At 34.5% G+C, this 17453-nt stretch overlaps 1 protein-coding gene across 1 annotated transcript in view; it reads right to left on the bottom strand.

Annotated features, from left to right (window-relative positions):
* The window catches only part of FCHO2 (FCH and mu domain containing endocytic adaptor 2), a 168437-nt gene that overhangs the window by 119244 nt on the left and 31740 nt on the right, over positions 1-17453 (bottom strand). The window contains 2 exon segments of the mRNA XM_037802054.1: positions 299-373; positions 7432-7523. Coding sequence (XP_037657982.1) covers positions 299-373; positions 7432-7523 — 167 coding nt within the window.

Here is a 17453-nt window from a genome sequence, read left to right as displayed (position 1 = left end):
TTTACAGAAAACTAGAATACTTTGCATACATGTAACATAATATTCATAATCTCAAAATTATACTACTAAATGACTAAGTAGTTTAATAAAGGGGAAAAAATAAGTTTCACTTACTTCATTGCATTAACTGACTCAACAAGTTCAATTTTATTTTCTAACCACTCAAAACATCAAAAGCATATACATATAGACACATTTTAAAGAAGTATATAATATACTCTAAATTCATGAATAATTATATCCTCAATGGGAATCTAATAATTTCATGAACATTGAAAAAGAGAAGAAATTAACTCACCCAAGTTGTGAATAATTGCTTGCCGATTTTGCTAGTTTTGTCATTGACCTAGAATATACCTCTTCTATGGTAGCTCTGTTAAATCAAAATACCTTATTATAATACCTCTTGTTTAAAGATCAAAAACATAACAAATTTATCAAACTACAACTACAACTGCAAAAACAAAAAGATATCTCAAATTGCATAGTAAAAATAAGTAGATACGTGGTCATGAATTTCCATTTAATCTTTAAATGCCCTTTTGCACATCTACTTTAAATAGTAGAACTAAAAGAATTTATACCACTTGAAAAACTTAAAATAATTACTCTTTTTTCTTTATAACCAATAGCTATTTGAACAGGAAGTACATGAATGCTAATGCTTGAATTTTCTCTGTAAACTGATTCACTATGACAACTCATTTGAATTTAATTTTTTCTTGGTGTATTTAACATGGTTTTATTATTTCTCAACATTCTGATGTCATCATTATACACATTTAATAGAACAAGAGATTGATAATAGTCATTTGTATGAAACTAAATATGAATCATCAGCAAGTCTGAAATCCTGAATTTGAGCTTACTTTATTTTGTATTAGATCTGAAGTACTAACCAGTAAGTATCACACTCCAAAACTGTGTTTTATATAACCACTATTTAGCAAATATAAGTTTAGGTTTTAAAGAGTCAATAAAAGCTACGAAATATGGAATAAAAAATGAAACAAATTATCCTATAAACATATAATCTACAAATAAAAAATATGAGGCTGTCTTGGCATTCTTAACACTACAAAACTTAAGCTCTACTCTTCTCTTTCCCATATTTACCCTGGCCCTTCTCAATCCATGCTAAACTTAACAGTAGGACATTCTACAACTACCACTGTTCTTCTATTTACTTTGAGAGGTTCAGCTAACAACTTTTTGTTTCCATGTCCAAATTAACTTCACTACACTGTTCTTGCACTGAGCCATCTCTCAATATTTCTATCTCAATCAGGACTAAACTCTGATATATTAACTACTTCAAACTCAGAATATCCAAACTAAGCTCAACTCTAAACTATTCCCCACTCCCATCTCCACAAAACTAACACTCTAAGTAAAAAGAAATATTAACAGTAACGGCCTCTCACTGAGACCATTGTGACATTTTCCTGCTCCTTTAACCTTTTCTGTATTTTCTGAATATACTACAATATAAGGGTAATATCTTAGTAATCTAAAAATATAAACACAGGGGAAAATATTAATAGCCCGATAGATTAACAAGTTAAACAGCAAGAAAAAGTGGTTCAGTTTCCAGTAATATTAAACTAGATAACTGAATCAAAAACCTCCCACTGAGGACAACTAGAAAAAACTGAGGACTTGGGGAAGGCGGAACTGACTAAAACATCAGAGAGTAGGCCAACATCTAAGAGAAGGATACTCAGAGAAGTGAGCCAGGTATGTGGGGCAGCTTTTCCCTTGGAAGTATCTAGAAGATGTAGCTGAGAGGCTGAGAAGTGGAGCAGAGTTACTGATAGCCTCACAGGGCAAGGAAGAGAAAATTTAAAAGAATTCAGGCCTACCAAAGGTGGGGAAGTATGGTAAATCCCATACCCTTTGTGTTGAGACTCCAAAGAGGAACACCACAGGAGTAAGGATGAACCACAAAACAGGCAAGTACAGGAACTGCAAACCAGATCTTTTCAGACTCTGCTTTTGGATCCTAGTATGGACATATGTCCAGCATATATTCATAAAACAACCAGGAACATAAGGAAATAACACGACATGAACAAAAACAAGGAAAACAAATCAGCAGGGTTCCAAATGTTAAGAACATCAGGCTTAAACTTTATGAATTTACGTGTTATACTCATTATGTGGTGGTTTATACTATTTTCTCCATTTCTGACTAAGTTTAAAAATTGCCACAATAAAAAGTTAAAAAAAAACAAAAATGGCATACAAAGTGTGTATATATACATATATATACACATACACACACGAAGGTATATTTTTCCATAATAAAAGTTTAAAAAATGGAAAATGCTTTAATTCCATAATAAAGTTTTTTAAAAATCGCCCCCTCTTCAGAAATGGCATATAAAGCATAAAATATAAGTATGGAAGATAGGCTAATCAAGGGAAGAAAATAGAATTTTTTTAAAAATAAGCCAAAAGAAGGCAGAAAGACAAGAAAAAATATATAATCGGTAGAACAACTAGAAAACAAAGAGTAAAATAGTATACAGGTTGGTGAATGTACAAAAGGGCAAAAGCTAGCCCAAGACTTGCTTTTGTAAATAGAGTTTTATTGGAACACACTCATACTCATTCACTTATGTGCTGGCTATGACAACTTTCACGCTAAAACACCAGAATTGAGTAGTTGCAACAGAGACCAGTTGGCCCACAAAGCCAAAAATATTTACTTTCTGGTCCTTTACAGAAAAGCTTTCCTGACCCTTGAGATAGATTTGAACCCAAATATAAGAGCAATTATATTGAACGTGAATGAATTAAATGCTCCACTTAAAAGACAAAGGAGAGAAACAAATCTAAATCATAAGACTACAGAAAAGAATAGAAAAAATATATGTATCTTGCAAAAACCAACAAAAAGTAAACTGCTGAAGCTATAATAATAACAAAGTAATCTTCAAGGGAAAAAAAAACACTGCTCAAGATATAAAAGGATACCTCACAATGATAAAAGATTCAAGTCACCTAGAAGATATAACAGTTCTAAATTTGTACCCACCTATTAACGTGGCCTCAAAATATGAAGTAAAAAATGGCCAGAACTACATGGACAAAATCACAATCAAAATGGGAGACTGTTAGCTCAATTCTCTTAGTAACTGATAAAATGAGCAGGATAAAAAAAAAACAAAAACCATATTAAAATTAAACACCAGAATTAACAAACTTGCCCTAAAGAATACACAGAAAAGCCTATATCCAATGAACACAAAATATATTCTTTTCAGGCACAAACAGAATACACATCAAAACTGACCAAATTCTGGGACTTAAACAAGTGTCAACAAATTTCAAAACACTGAAATCACACAGATTATGTTCTCTGACCACAATGTAATTAAGTTTGAAACCAATAGCAAAAATAAACCTTTAAAAATCCACACACAGTGACTATATCTCAATAAAACTGAATTTAAAAAAAATCCACACATATTTGAAAATTAAGAAATACATGTCAAAATAAACCAGGGCAAAGAAGAAAGCATAATGCAACTTAGAATATATTTAAATTAAATATGATGAAAATCCTACTTCTCCAAATGGGTGGGATGCAGTAACAGCACTGCTTGAGGGAAATTTATAGGCTTAAACGAACATAACAGAAAAGAAAGGCTGAAATCATTAAGTTAAGCATCCATCTCAAAATGTTTGAAAAATAGCAGCAAATGAAACACAAAGTCTAAGAAAAGAAGGAAGAGAAGTTAATGAAGTAGAAAACAAACATATAAAAGAGAGGATTCAATGAAGCTAATAGTTGGTTCTTTGTAAAAAAAATAATAAAATAAAATACAATAACTATTAAAACCAATAAACTGCAAATGAGACTGATCATGAAGAACAGAGAAAACACAAATAAGTAATGTCGGGAATGAAAAGTGAGACATCACTACAGATTTGCAGACATTAAAAACATCATAAAAGGATATTAAGAATTTGTTTTTTGCCAATAAATTTGAAAATTTAGATGAAATGGGAAAATTTCTAGAAAAATATAACAATATTCACAGAAGAACTGTGAAATCTGAGCAATTCTATAACTACTGAAGAAGTTGAATAAATAATTTTTAATACCTTCCTGCAAAGACAATTCGAAGCACAAATTCTATTAAACACATTAAGGAAGAAACAATGATCTTCCAAAAAATTTTCCAAAGAATACAAAAATAGAGTACATTCCCCAACTCATTTTATGAGGCTAACAAATCTTGATACCAAAATCTAACAAGGACATTTAGAGAAAGGGAATTTACAGGGTAATCTCACTAAGAAATACAGATGCAAAATTCCTAAATAAAACAGTAGCAAACTATTCTATCAATATACCAAAAGGATAACACATCTCAACCATATGGGGTTTATACCAGCAATGGGAAGTTGGTTTAACATTCAAAATTCAGTGTAAATCAATTAACAAGAAAATAAAGGGAAAGTCTATCATCTCAACAGCTACAAGAAAAGTATTTGATCAAATTCAATAAGCATTAGTGATTTAAAAGGAAAAAAAAAATTAGCGTAACTAATAAATAAAAGGGGACTCTCATAATCTGATAACAATAGGAAAAAATCTAGTAAATATCAAAGCAACACTTTTTGTAACAGTTAAAAGCTGGGAACCATTCAAATGTCCATCAACAACAGAGTAGGTAAGTATGTTTTGGCATATTTATACAATTAATATTAAATAGCATTGTAAATGAATGACAACTATACTCAACAATACAAATGAATCTACCAAACCATGCTGAGTAATAGGAGCCAGGCAAAAGAATACCTACTTTATGATTGAATTGAAACATACTTAATATAAATTTCAAAAAACAGGTACAATTCCCTCTACAGATGAATGGATAAACAAATTGGAGTATATTCATAAACGGAATATGAACTTATCATTAAAAATGAATCAATTACTGATGCATGCAACAACACGGATAAACATCAAAATTATGCTGATTGAAAGCAGCCCGACACATTCTAGAAAATGCAAACAGACTGAAATGTCAGATGTAAATTAGTGGTTGCTTAGGGATGGGAATGTGGGAAGGTGTGGGAGGGAAGAATTACAAAGGGAATGATGGATATGTTCAATCTTGACAGCAGTGTTAGTTTCATGAGTGTGCACCCATGTCAAAATGTATCAAGGTATACACTTTAAGTATGTGCAGTTTATTATATGTTAACAATATCTCAATAAAGCTGCTGTAGGAAGGAAGGGAGGAAGGAAGAGAAGGAGAGAGGTAAAATCTGAATGACTGACTGACTTAGGAAGTAATTTAACCTTTTTGGGTCCCAATTTTCTCATCTGTAAAATGTGACTCAAGATTTTTGAGAGTTAAATGAGCTAATATACACAAAGTCCTTAGTGCACAGTATATGTTTATGTGTTCTATCTTTTCTTCCTTTCTTTCTCATTCACTTTGTCAAGAAACATGAGTATCTAGTGGTGCCAGGCTCTATACTAGGCAATGGGACACAACAGAATACTAATAGAACACAGAAACAAGTAACAAAATGAATAGTTACAAAACTGTATAAGTACTACCTAGATACATGAAGTGGAAAGAGAATCTAATAGGTGTCTTTGACCTAGTCAAAGAGATCAAGAAGGTATTCTGGAGAATGACCACAGAGATGAGCTCTAAAGGATAAGTAGGCAATAACTAGGTGAAAAGGGGCATAGGCATGTGCAAAGCCTGGACTGGAAGAAGCCTGGCAATAAATGGCCAGTGTGGTTAGAGGGGAAAGAATAAGGAGGAACCTGATGTGAGCTTAGGCTTGAACGGTAGATTGGGGTCAAACCATGCAAGGGTATCTTAAAAAGTAAGGAACCCTTGCAGTGTTTTAAATAGGAGAGATGACACTGATCTGTAGTTTAAAAAAAAAAAGCATTCAGAATACAGCGTGGAGAACAGGTTGCAAAGAATAAAAATGAAATGTAGATAGATCAATTAGAAGGCACTGCTATAGTTCAAGCAAAAATAATGAGGGTCGTGAAGGCAGAGACTCAAAAAACCTTTACTAAGGGCCTACTAAGTGCCAAGAACTATCCCAAGTGCAAGAGATACAGCTATAAACAGAAAGACAAAATCCCTGCCCTTGTGGAGTTTATATTTTAGTGGGGAGAGACACAAATAAATAAGTAAAATGTCACATGTCCGACAGTTTTAAATGCAATGAAAACAAATAAAATAGGCGGGGGGAGAAGAAGAAGGGGTTATCTCACTGCCTGCAGAATCATAAAGGACTTAAGATTCTGGAACGGAGACATGACTCAAGAGTCCTGGACTTCTTAAGGTGACTGACATAAACAGGGATATAAGGCATAATTACATCTCCCCTATAGTCACAAGGTAGACAGTGTTGGCAGTGCCCTAAGTGTTGGGAGACAGGTAAGGCTAGGAGACATGCCAGAAGGGCGAATAATTCTAGGGCCTCCCCTTCATCCTGCCAATGATAACGTAGAAGTCAGGGAGGGAGCAGCATTACCCAAAGCACCTGGAGCTTTTGAACTCCTTCTTGACTCCAGTGGAGAGGTGGAAGCCAGAAAAGGATTGGTCTTAGTGAAATAATTTGCCCCTACTAATTCCCACCACTCTGTAAACTCAATGAAGGCAGAAACTGTACCGTTGTAACTGTATCCCCCAGCATCCAGACAAGTGTCTGGCACACAACAGACACATGATGCATATTGTCAAAAGAATAAATGAATGAATGGCATATTGTAGACAAAGGCAAATTACACCCATAATAACAAAGCAACATTTAAAGTATGTTCAAATGAAAATTACCAAGTGGGTCTAACCACAAAACAGATCCAGGAAGCAGCATGACAGGTGGGTTATATTTGATTTTGATCATAAATTATATTGATTTTTAATAATTTTTAAATTGATTCGTATAAGAATTTTAAAAAGTCACATTTTGTAAATTTGCAGGATGTAAAAAATGTATAGTTAAGGCTTGTCTTTTTCTTAAATAAAACTTACATAATAAATAATAAACTACAAGTTCTGAAAACTTAAGTGTTTTCACATTCTGTTAGCATGTTTGTATAATAACTTACTTAAAGAAATGGTAATATTTTATACTACAAAATTCCTCAACTTTTCTACTGTGTTACCTTGGTAGGACATCCAATGAAAAATACGCACATATTTTCATGCAGTGATTTGCAAACCAGGGGGGTTAACAATGCCACATTGAGACACTGCATATCCATCAAGTGTATAGAAAAGATAACCACTACTTTAAAGTATAATTATAGTACAATTTTTAAAAGAATACTTGATTACTTAACTCCAAATTCAATTAAAAGATTTCTCAATGTTTATATTCTAAAATTTAAATTGCAAATAGTCAAAACAAAATACTTAGTAAAGAAATACATACCTTTCTCTTACAAAATCTGCTAGTTCTTTCGTTGATATCTGTCCATGTTTCATATTATGGTAGAGGATATCAAAGCCACTATTTTTTTCTCCCTAGAATTTCAAAAAGATTTTTAGTTTAACAAAAACAGAGATCAAAATGACTCGAGAATACAATAACCCTACATTAGCTAATGTGCAATTCTAATGTTCAGGTGAATGGTTTTCCCTTATTTTGACTATTAATGTTGCTTACTGTAGGATTTTACAATTGACTACACATATATATACACAAATTCACACACATGTACATACTTCATATTTACCTAAAGGTAACATTAATGAAATTAATTCTTAAATTTTGAAGAAATAATATTCAACATAACTTAGAAAAGAGAAAAATGGCACTTTTTAAAATACATTACTAAGTCCCACTTTAATCATTTTAACAAGCATTATGGGGCTCCTAATTAATTAACTAAAAAAACAAAAAATAAATCTTGACTTCTGAGTTATGACAGCACAGAGCTAATCATATATAGGAAATGAATACACAAAGCACGTTATAGACTTAAAGTCCCTAATCTAAGTTTTACAGTAAACTTAAAAACTTGAGCACTTAAAAAAAAAAGATAAAAATTTAACAAAAAGGAAAGTAACAGCATATTAGCTAGCAGAATTTTAACCATCAACCGATGGGAAATTAATAGAACCAGACACAATCCTAGAAAACCTTTACTGCTATTTAATACCGTAAATCTTGGATTAGCAAATCACAGCAAAGAAAATGTTAAAAATATCAATTTTATAGATGAAATAAGATAATTAAATATAACTTTAACCATTTTCTACTCAAAATCAAAATAGCTGTTTTTCTTTTTCTTTAGTGAAAATAAAATAAAGAATTGAATATATTTGCTGGAAATAAAAGCAATGCTGTAAGTGCGTGCTGTGCAACCTGAAAGCTACTATTTCCATAGCTCACAGAAAACAGAAAATACATTTTAGAAACTTTGTTACATTGAAGTGATCCCTCATAAACTTGCCATATAAAACAGGACACAGCAAATCAAAATGTTACAATTAACATGAGACTATATAACAATAAAAATCCTTAGCATTTTGATTGCAATATTAAGAATATAACATAAAACCAGTCTTCCTATGAATCCAAACATTACCTCTTGGCTCTGCAATTTTCACATTTAAGGCAAAGAAAAAATGTATTATCTAACTTCAATTTTTTACTTATCCTGGGGATTTCAAGCAAATTTGTTCCAACCAAAATAAGTATTTTCTTTGAGGTAACCATTAAAACTAGTCTTCAGTAAGCAAAAATAACATTATAATGCAGATTAGTAAAAAAAAATTACACACCAGAAACGAAGGGCCTGAATCCTGTAAGTGATTCCATCACTTCGATATAATACAGAAATTACACATATCTGATTGTGCTATCCACCAACCCCCAAAACATAATCATAAATCCTGAAAGAGGCAATTAAAATAGAACATAAACCTGAAATCCTAAACCATAAAATCAAAAGTCTGAAGCTACCATGCTTCAAAGTTTTCCCCTCATAACTACTGGTTCTCATTTGCCCAAAATTCTAAAAGTCAGATTACCCTGCATTTTGCATTCACCTTGGGTAGACCTTCCTGATAGGAGAGCTGACACTCAAGAAAATCTCTGCCATATCATCAGCTAATTACAAACTCAAGGAACACATATCTCAGGCAATATATCCCAGAAATAACATTTTAAATATTAATATGTAAAGGCTACAAGACAAATAAGGAACAGTAAATGACAGCCCATCTAAAGGAAGAGAATAAGAATCAAAAAACACCAACAAAGAAGATCAGACTGTGAACATACAAGACAAATACTTTTAAAAACTGATTATCAACATTCTCAAGGAGATGGAAGAAAATATAAAGAGCTAAAGGATATCAGGAAAACAATGAATAAAAATATGAGAATCGGAATAAAGAGACAGAAATTTTAAAAGGAACCAAACAGAACTACTAGAGTCAACGACCAATAACTGAAATGAAAAATTCCCAGGAGGGTTTCAAAAGCAGACTGGAGTTGGCAGAAGAAAGGATTGGCAAACTTGAAGACAAGACAACTGAAATGAGTCAAGCTAAGGAGTGGAAAGAAACAAGAATTATAAAAAGCAAAAATAGTCTAAGAGACTTCTGGGACACTATCAAGAGTACCAGTGTATGCATTATGGGGGTCCCAGACAGAGAGAAAAAGGCAGAAGGAATATTCAAAGAAATAATGACAGAAAACTTTCCAAACTTAACAAAAGATATGAATATGCAGAGAATATGTGAATAAGGCCAGAGAAAAACAAACAGGATAAACCTGAAGAAAAATATGCTCTGTCACATACTGATCAAACTGTTGAATACAAAGGACAAGGAAACAGTTCTGAAAGATGCAAAAAGAAAAACAATGTGTTACCTAGGAGGGAGTCCAAATTAGACTGAGGGTTGATTACTCATCAGAAACTGTGAAGGCAAGAAAGCAGTAGGTTGAAATACTTAAAGTGCTGAAAGAAAACAATTGCCAAACAAGAATTTTACATTTGGTGAGACTGCTTTTCAAAAATGAGGGAGAACTTATGAAGTAAGTAGGATGGATTGAAAGTGGAAGATCAAGTCCTACTGGAACGGCCAGCTGGAAAGTTGCTCTAATGGTCCAAGAATGAATAAGTAAAGTCTGAACTCGAGTGAGGCAATGACAATGAGGAACTAACATTGGACACAAGAAATATTTCAAAGCAAAAAATGTCCACAGCACTTGGGGAGTGTGGTTTGTATATAACATGTCCCCCAGAAAAAGCCATATTCTTTAACACAATCTTGTAGGGGCAGATGTATTAGTGTTGATTAGACTGGAACCTATTGATTGACTGTCTCCATGGAGATATGACTCAATCAACTGTGGGCAAGACCTTTGACTGGATAATTTCCATGGAAGTGTCACCCCACCCATTAGGGTGGGTCTTAATTAAATCACTGGAGTCCTATAAAAAGGGTTCATAGACAGAAGGAGCTAACAGCAGCATACAGAGACATTCTGGAGACTGCAACCTACGAGCAAGAAGACACAATAGTACTGGCATTTATAATTACCCAAAATGGCTACCTTTACTGCAGGTTTTTATTTCTTCATGCCACTTTGAACCACTGTCTGGTGTCCTTTTCTTTCAGTCTGAATTACTCCCTGTAGCACTGTTTATAAAGCAGGTCTAGTAGTGATGAATTCTCTCACCTTTTGTTTATTTGGGGAATGTCTTAATCTCTCCCTCTTTTTTTTGGGGGGGGGGGTTTGGGTTTTGGCTTTTATAAAGGGGGTGTATTTGGTTACACAGTTACAGTCTTAAGGCCGTAAAGTGTCCAAGGTAAGGCATCAACAATCGGGTACCTTCACTAGAGGATGTCCAATGGCATCCGGAAAATCTCTGTTAGCTGGGAAGGCACGTGGCTGGTGTCTGCTCCGGAGTTCTGGTTTCAAAATGGCTTTCTCCCGGCACATTCCTCTCCCAGATCCTGTGCATTCTTCAAAGTTTCCCTCCTGGCTGTAGCAAGCTTACTCGTTCTGTCTGATCTTATTCGGTGCTCTAGTAAACTAATCAAGGCCCACGCCAAATGGGCAGGGCCACACCTCCATGGAAATTATCCAATCAGGATTATCACCTACAGTTGGGTGTCACATCTCCATGGAAACACTCAAAGAATTACAATCTAATCAACACTAATACATCCACCCACACAAGATTGCATCAAAGATAATGGTGTTCTGGGGGACATAATACATTCAAACTGGCACACATGGAAATCAAAAAATGTATCTTCTCCTATCACAATGGAATGATGCTAGAAATCAATAACAGAGAAACAGAAAATGCAAAAATATGTGGAAATCAAACAACATACTCTTACTCAATGGGGTAGAGAGGGAATCAAAAGGGAAACTATCCTGAAGCAATTAAAAATGCAAATATGACATAACAAAACAAATAAGATGCAGCAAAGGCAGTGCTGAGAGGTAAATCTATAGTTTTAGTTCCTTATATTAAAAAAGAAGAAAAATTTCAAACTAGAGGTCTCACCTCAAAACTGGAAGAACAAGAAGTACAACAGCAAAATAAACTAAAAGCAAGCAGAAGAAAGAATATAATAAAGATTAGAATGGAGATAAATGAGATAGGGAAGAAAAAAACAATAGAGAGAATCAACAAAATCAAAAGTTGGTTCTTTGAAAAGATCAAAAAAATTGAGAAGCCTTTCTGACAGAAAAAATAAGAGGCCACAAATGACTAAATAAGGAATGAAAAGGGGACATTAGTTCCAACCCCACTGAAATAAAAAGGACTATGTGATGGTTTGGGGCTGAGTGGACCCTGGAAAAGTATGTTCTTAAAATTAATCCATTCCTGTGAGTGTGGACCCATTGTAAGTAGGACCTTTGGGAAAGTAGGATCTTAAGTTAAGATGTGACCCCACCTCATTCAAGATAGGTCTTAATCCTCTGACCAGAGTCCTTTATAAGAGACTGTAAATCAGAGAAAGAGAAAAAGCCAGGGAAGCAAGAAGCTGAAAGCAATGAAACCCGGAAGAAAAGACAAGCAGTCACTGCCATGTGCCTTGCCATGTGACGGAGAACTCCAAGATTGCTGGCAGCAGGTCTTCAGGAAGAATGCTTCACTTTGATGATGGCTTGATTTGGACATTTTTCTCGGCCTCAGCATTTCAGCAGCTTAGCAAACTAGAACAGACTATAAGAGGGTACTATGAACAACTGTACACCAACAACTTAGATAATCTAGATGAATTGGGCAAATTCCTAGAAATATACAAACTACCTACACTGACCCAAGAAGAAATAGAAATCACAGCAAACAAAAACTAGTAAAGAGATTGAATCAATAATCAAAAACCTCCCAACAAAGAAAAGCCCAGCACCCAATGGATTCACAGAGAAATTTTACCAAATATTCCAAGAATTATTAATGCCAACCTTGATCAAACTCTTCCAAAAAACTGAAGAAGAGGGAATATTATTCAGTTCATTCTTCCAGGCCAAAATCACCTTCACACCGAAGTCAGATACCACAAAAACAGAAAACTACATGCCATTTTCTGTTATATAGCTGCAAAATCCTCAGCAAAACATAGCAAACCAAACCCAACTGCAAATTTAAAGAATTGTATACCATGATCAAGTGGGCATTTATCCCTGGTATGCAAGGGTGGCTCAACATAAAAAAATCAATTAATGTAATACAACACATTAACAGAATGAAGGGAGGAAAAAAAAAAAAAAATGTTCCTCTCAATCAACACAGAAAAGGCATCTGACAAAATCCAGCACCTCTTCTTGATAAAAACACTTAGAAAACTAGAAGAAGGAAACTTCCTCAACATGATAAACACATATATGATAATTCTACGGTTAACATCCTACTTAATGGAGAAAGACTGAAAGCTTTCCCTCTAAGATAAGAAACAAGACAAGGTATGCCCACTGTCACTGCTGTAAATAAACATACTGAAAATCCTAGACAGAGCAAATAGTTAAGAAAAAGAAATAAAAGACATCCAAATTAAATAGGAAGAAGTAAAACTTTCCCTGTTTGCAGATGACATGATCCTATTACAGAAAACCTTGAGAAATCCAAAACAAAGCTCCTTGAGCTAATGAATGAAATCACTGAAGTGGTGGGATACAAGATCAACAATCAGCAGTGTTTCCACACACTAGCAAACGAACAACAAGAAGAACTCAAGAAAAAAACTTCCATTTACAATAGCAACAGCAACTAAAAGAATCAAATATCTAGGAATAAATCTAACCAAGGATGTTAAGAATTTGTACACAGAAAACTAAAAAATATTGCGAAAAGAAATCAACGAAAACCTAAATGAATGGAAAGACATTCCTTGTTCATGGATTGGAAGATTAAACGTTGTCAAGATGTCAATTATACCCAAAGCAATTTACAGATTCCCTATCAACACAATCCCAATAAAAATTCTAACAACCTTCTTTGCAGAAATGAAAAAGTCAATCATCAAATTTATATGGAAAGATAAAGAAGGGCCCTGAATAGCCAAAGCCAATGAAAAAGAACAAAATTAGAGGACTCACACTTCCCAATCTTAAAACTCATTACAAACCACAGTAAACAAAAAAGAATGAAGTTGGACATCCACCGCACATTACCTACAAAAATCAAATCAAAATGGATCCAAGACCTAAATATAAGAGCCAGAACTAGCTAACTCCTAGAAGAAAATGTAGAGAAGCATCTTCAGGACCTTGTGTTAGGCAATGATTTCTCAGACTTTACACCCAAAGCATAGGCAACAAAATAAAAAACATATAAACAGGACCTCAACAAAATTAAAAACCTTGCATCTGAAAAGACTTTATCATGGAAGTAAAATGGACAACCTACACAATGAGAGAAAATATTTTTCGAAACTACATATGCAATAAGGATTAATATCCAGAATATATAAAGAAATCCTTCAACTCAATAACAAAAAGACAAACAACCCAATTAAAAGTAGGTAAAAGACTTAAATAGACATTTCTCCAAATAAATACAAATTGCCAAAAAGCACTTGCAAAGGTGTTCAACATCATTAGCCATATAGAGAAATGCAAATCTCAATCACAATGAGATTCCATTTCACCCCAGAAGAATGGCTACTACTAAAAAAAAAAAACAAAAAATTACAAGTATTGGAGAGGATGTGCAGAAATAGGGATACTCATTCATTGTTGGTCGGAATGTACAATGGTGCAATCACTGCGGAAGACAGTTTGCAAGAAAGTTAAGTTTATAATTACTATATAACCTGGCAATCCAACTTCTAAGTAAATACAAAAAATAATTGAAAGCAGGGACTCCAAAAGATTTTGCACACTGATCTTCTTAATAGCATTATTCACACTTGCCAAAAGATGGAAACAACCAAAGTTTCCACCAACTGATAAATGGATAAACAAAATGCGGTATATTCACACAACGGAATATTATTTAGCTGTAAAAAGGAATGACATTCTGATGCATGCAACATGTATCAGGATGAAACTTGAAGACATCATGTTGAGTGAAATAAACTAGACACAAAAGGATAAATATTCCATGAGCTCACTGATAAAAAATAATTAAAATAAGCAAACTCATAAGAGTCAGAATTTAGAACATAGGTTACCAGGAGCCTGGGTGGGCGTAGGGAATTATGTTAATGTTTAATTTGGACAGAATTTCCCTTTGAGGTGGTGGAAAAGTTTTAGTGATAGTGGTGGTGATGGTAGTGCAACAATGTGAATGTAATTAACACAGCTGAAATACATGAATGTGAATGTGGGTAAAATGGGAAATTTTAGGTTATAAATATGTTAATAGAATAAAAAAAAAACACATAGGACTGTACAACACAGTGAATCCTATCGTAAACAATGGACTATAGTTAATAGTAAAACTGTAAAAATGTTCTTTTAAGAGTTGTAACAAGTATACCACACTAATGCACCAATGCAAGGTGTTAGTAAGAGTGGAACATGGAAACTCTGTATTTTAAACATAATATTTCTGTACAACTACAACTCTTCTAATTAAAAAAAACAAACATAGGACTGTACGGCACAGGGAACCCTAATGTAAATAAGGGACTATAGCTAATAGTATAATAGTAGAATTATAATAGCATTATTTCATCAATTGTAACACAGGTTCCACACAATACAAAGTATTAATGATAGGGAAAACTATGTTTGTGTATGTATATGGGGACTCTGTATTACCTCCATGACTTTTCTGTAAATGTACAACTTCTCTAATAACAAAAAATACATACTGCATGATTCTATTTTCAATGGAAAAGAATAACATTTACCACATATGTACACAAAGAATTGGAAGAAATGGAGAGCAAACTATTAACAGCAAATCAGCTCTGAGAAGTAGAATAATGAGCACAGATTAACTTTCTAACCAAATAAACAAGTAAATAAATAAAGCAAGTCTTTAATACAGTAGTAATAGAGATAGAACTGTACTTGATCCAAAATATATCTTGAAAATAGAAATTGATTAGGGCAAGAAACAAAAAGTTATTTCTTGGAGGGGTGGCAAGATGGTGGCAGAGAAAGGGGTGGAGTTCAGTCAGTCCACTGGAGAAACTAATAAACAACCAGGAACAACTAGTAAATAATCTAGAATAACTGCTGGGGAACAACCATGACTGTCCACACATCATAAACCAACCTGGATTGGGTGGAATGGCTGAGATTGAAGCATAAAATCTGTAAGTAAAATCTGCGGAACTGTGCTGGGATCCCCCTCCCCCCATGGCAGGCTGAGCTGCAAAACCTTGCTGTGAGAGAAACCAGGAGTCACAGAGCAAGGGAACATAGCTCAACCCAACTCCAACTGGGGTTTTAATTAACAAATGTGGGCTGCTGAATACAAACTACAAACACAGACAAACTCCTAACAAGCAGAGGCTTTTAGCGACAACTGACCTTAATGAGCCAGAAAACTCCTGTGTCCCAGGAAAGGGAGTCCAGAAGACCAGGTGCCATCTCTGGCTGACAGGCGAAACTGGGGGGTAGTGGACCGGCTCTGACAGGGGGCTTTCTTTCCATCCTTTTATTTTTCTCAACCTGGAGAGAGCCTTAGCCATTTTCAGTTCACAGAGCTCTGACCGAGACAGGGGTGGAGAAAACAGAGTCAGAGAGACAAGAGAGCAATTCAAATGCAAACGATAACTCCCTAGGGGGTGTATCTTCCCTAAGATGAAGGAGGTGGGCCACAGCTTTTGTACCAGCCTTGCCTTCAGAACTCAGACCCCAGAGCCTGGGGGAAAACAGCCAAAACAGAAAGTAAAGGAGCCACAACTCCTTACATCAGTCAGGAGCAACAGGCTGACAGAAACCACCTGCTGGGCAGGTCAGGAAAAGGACAGCAGCCAGAGACCTCACAGGAAATGCTGTCAACCTTCTAAGACACATCCTCAGGGAAACCTGAAACTGAATATAACCTCATTCTGATATCTGAACCTGTTCTGGATGGGAAAATCTGACTGGGGTAACCAAGGAAACCAGATGCCTAGACAACAAACTACAAACAACACTAGGAAAAATGAAGATATGCCCCAGTCAAAGGAACAAACTTACACCTCAATTAAGATACAGATGAGATATTGTTTCACTTTAATGAAACAATCAATTAAAGATTTTCAAAGAAATATGCTAAGTCAAAAAGAGATGAAGGATATAAAGAAAACACTGGGCAAACATAAGGTAGAAATTGAAAGTATGAAAAAACAACTGGCAGAATCAATGGAAACGAAAGGCACAACAAAAGAGATGAAAAACACAATGGAGGCATACAACAGCAGATCTCAAGAGGCAGAAGAAAACACTCAGGAACTGGAGAACAAGAAACCCAAAATCCTACACACAGAAGAACAGATAGGGAAAAGAATGGAAAAATATGAGCAACGAACATCTCAGGGAATTAAATGACAACATGAAGCGCATGGATGTACGTGTCATGGCTGTCCCAGAAGGAGAAGAGAAGGGAAAAGAGGCAGAAGCAATAATAGAGGAAATAAACAAGGAAAATTTCCCATCTCTTATGAAAAACTTAAAATTACAGATCTCAAGAAGAGCAGCATACCCCAAACACAACTGATCTGAATAAACCTACACCATGAAACTTAATAAGATCATCAAACATCAAAGATAAAGAGAGACTCCTGAAAGCAGCAAGAGAAAAGTGATCCACCACATACAAAGAAAGCTTGATAAGACTATGTGCAGATTTCTCAGTAGAAACCATGGAGGCAAGAAGGAAGTGGGGTGATACATTTAAGATACTGAAAGAGAAAAACCACCAACCAAGAATCTTATATCTGGCAAAACTGTCCTTCAAATATGAGGGAGAGTTTAAAATATTCTCTGACAGACACTGAGCGAGTTTGTGAACAAGATACCTGCTATACAGGAAA

The sequence above is a fragment of the Choloepus didactylus genome, chromosome 13, assembly GCF_015220235.1.
Source record: "Choloepus didactylus isolate mChoDid1 chromosome 13, mChoDid1.pri, whole genome shotgun sequence".
NCBI lineage: Eukaryota > Metazoa > Chordata > Mammalia > Pilosa > Megalonychidae > Choloepus > Choloepus didactylus.
Note: the sequence above shows the minus strand (reverse complement) of the source record. Positions and strands in the feature narration are given on the sequence as shown.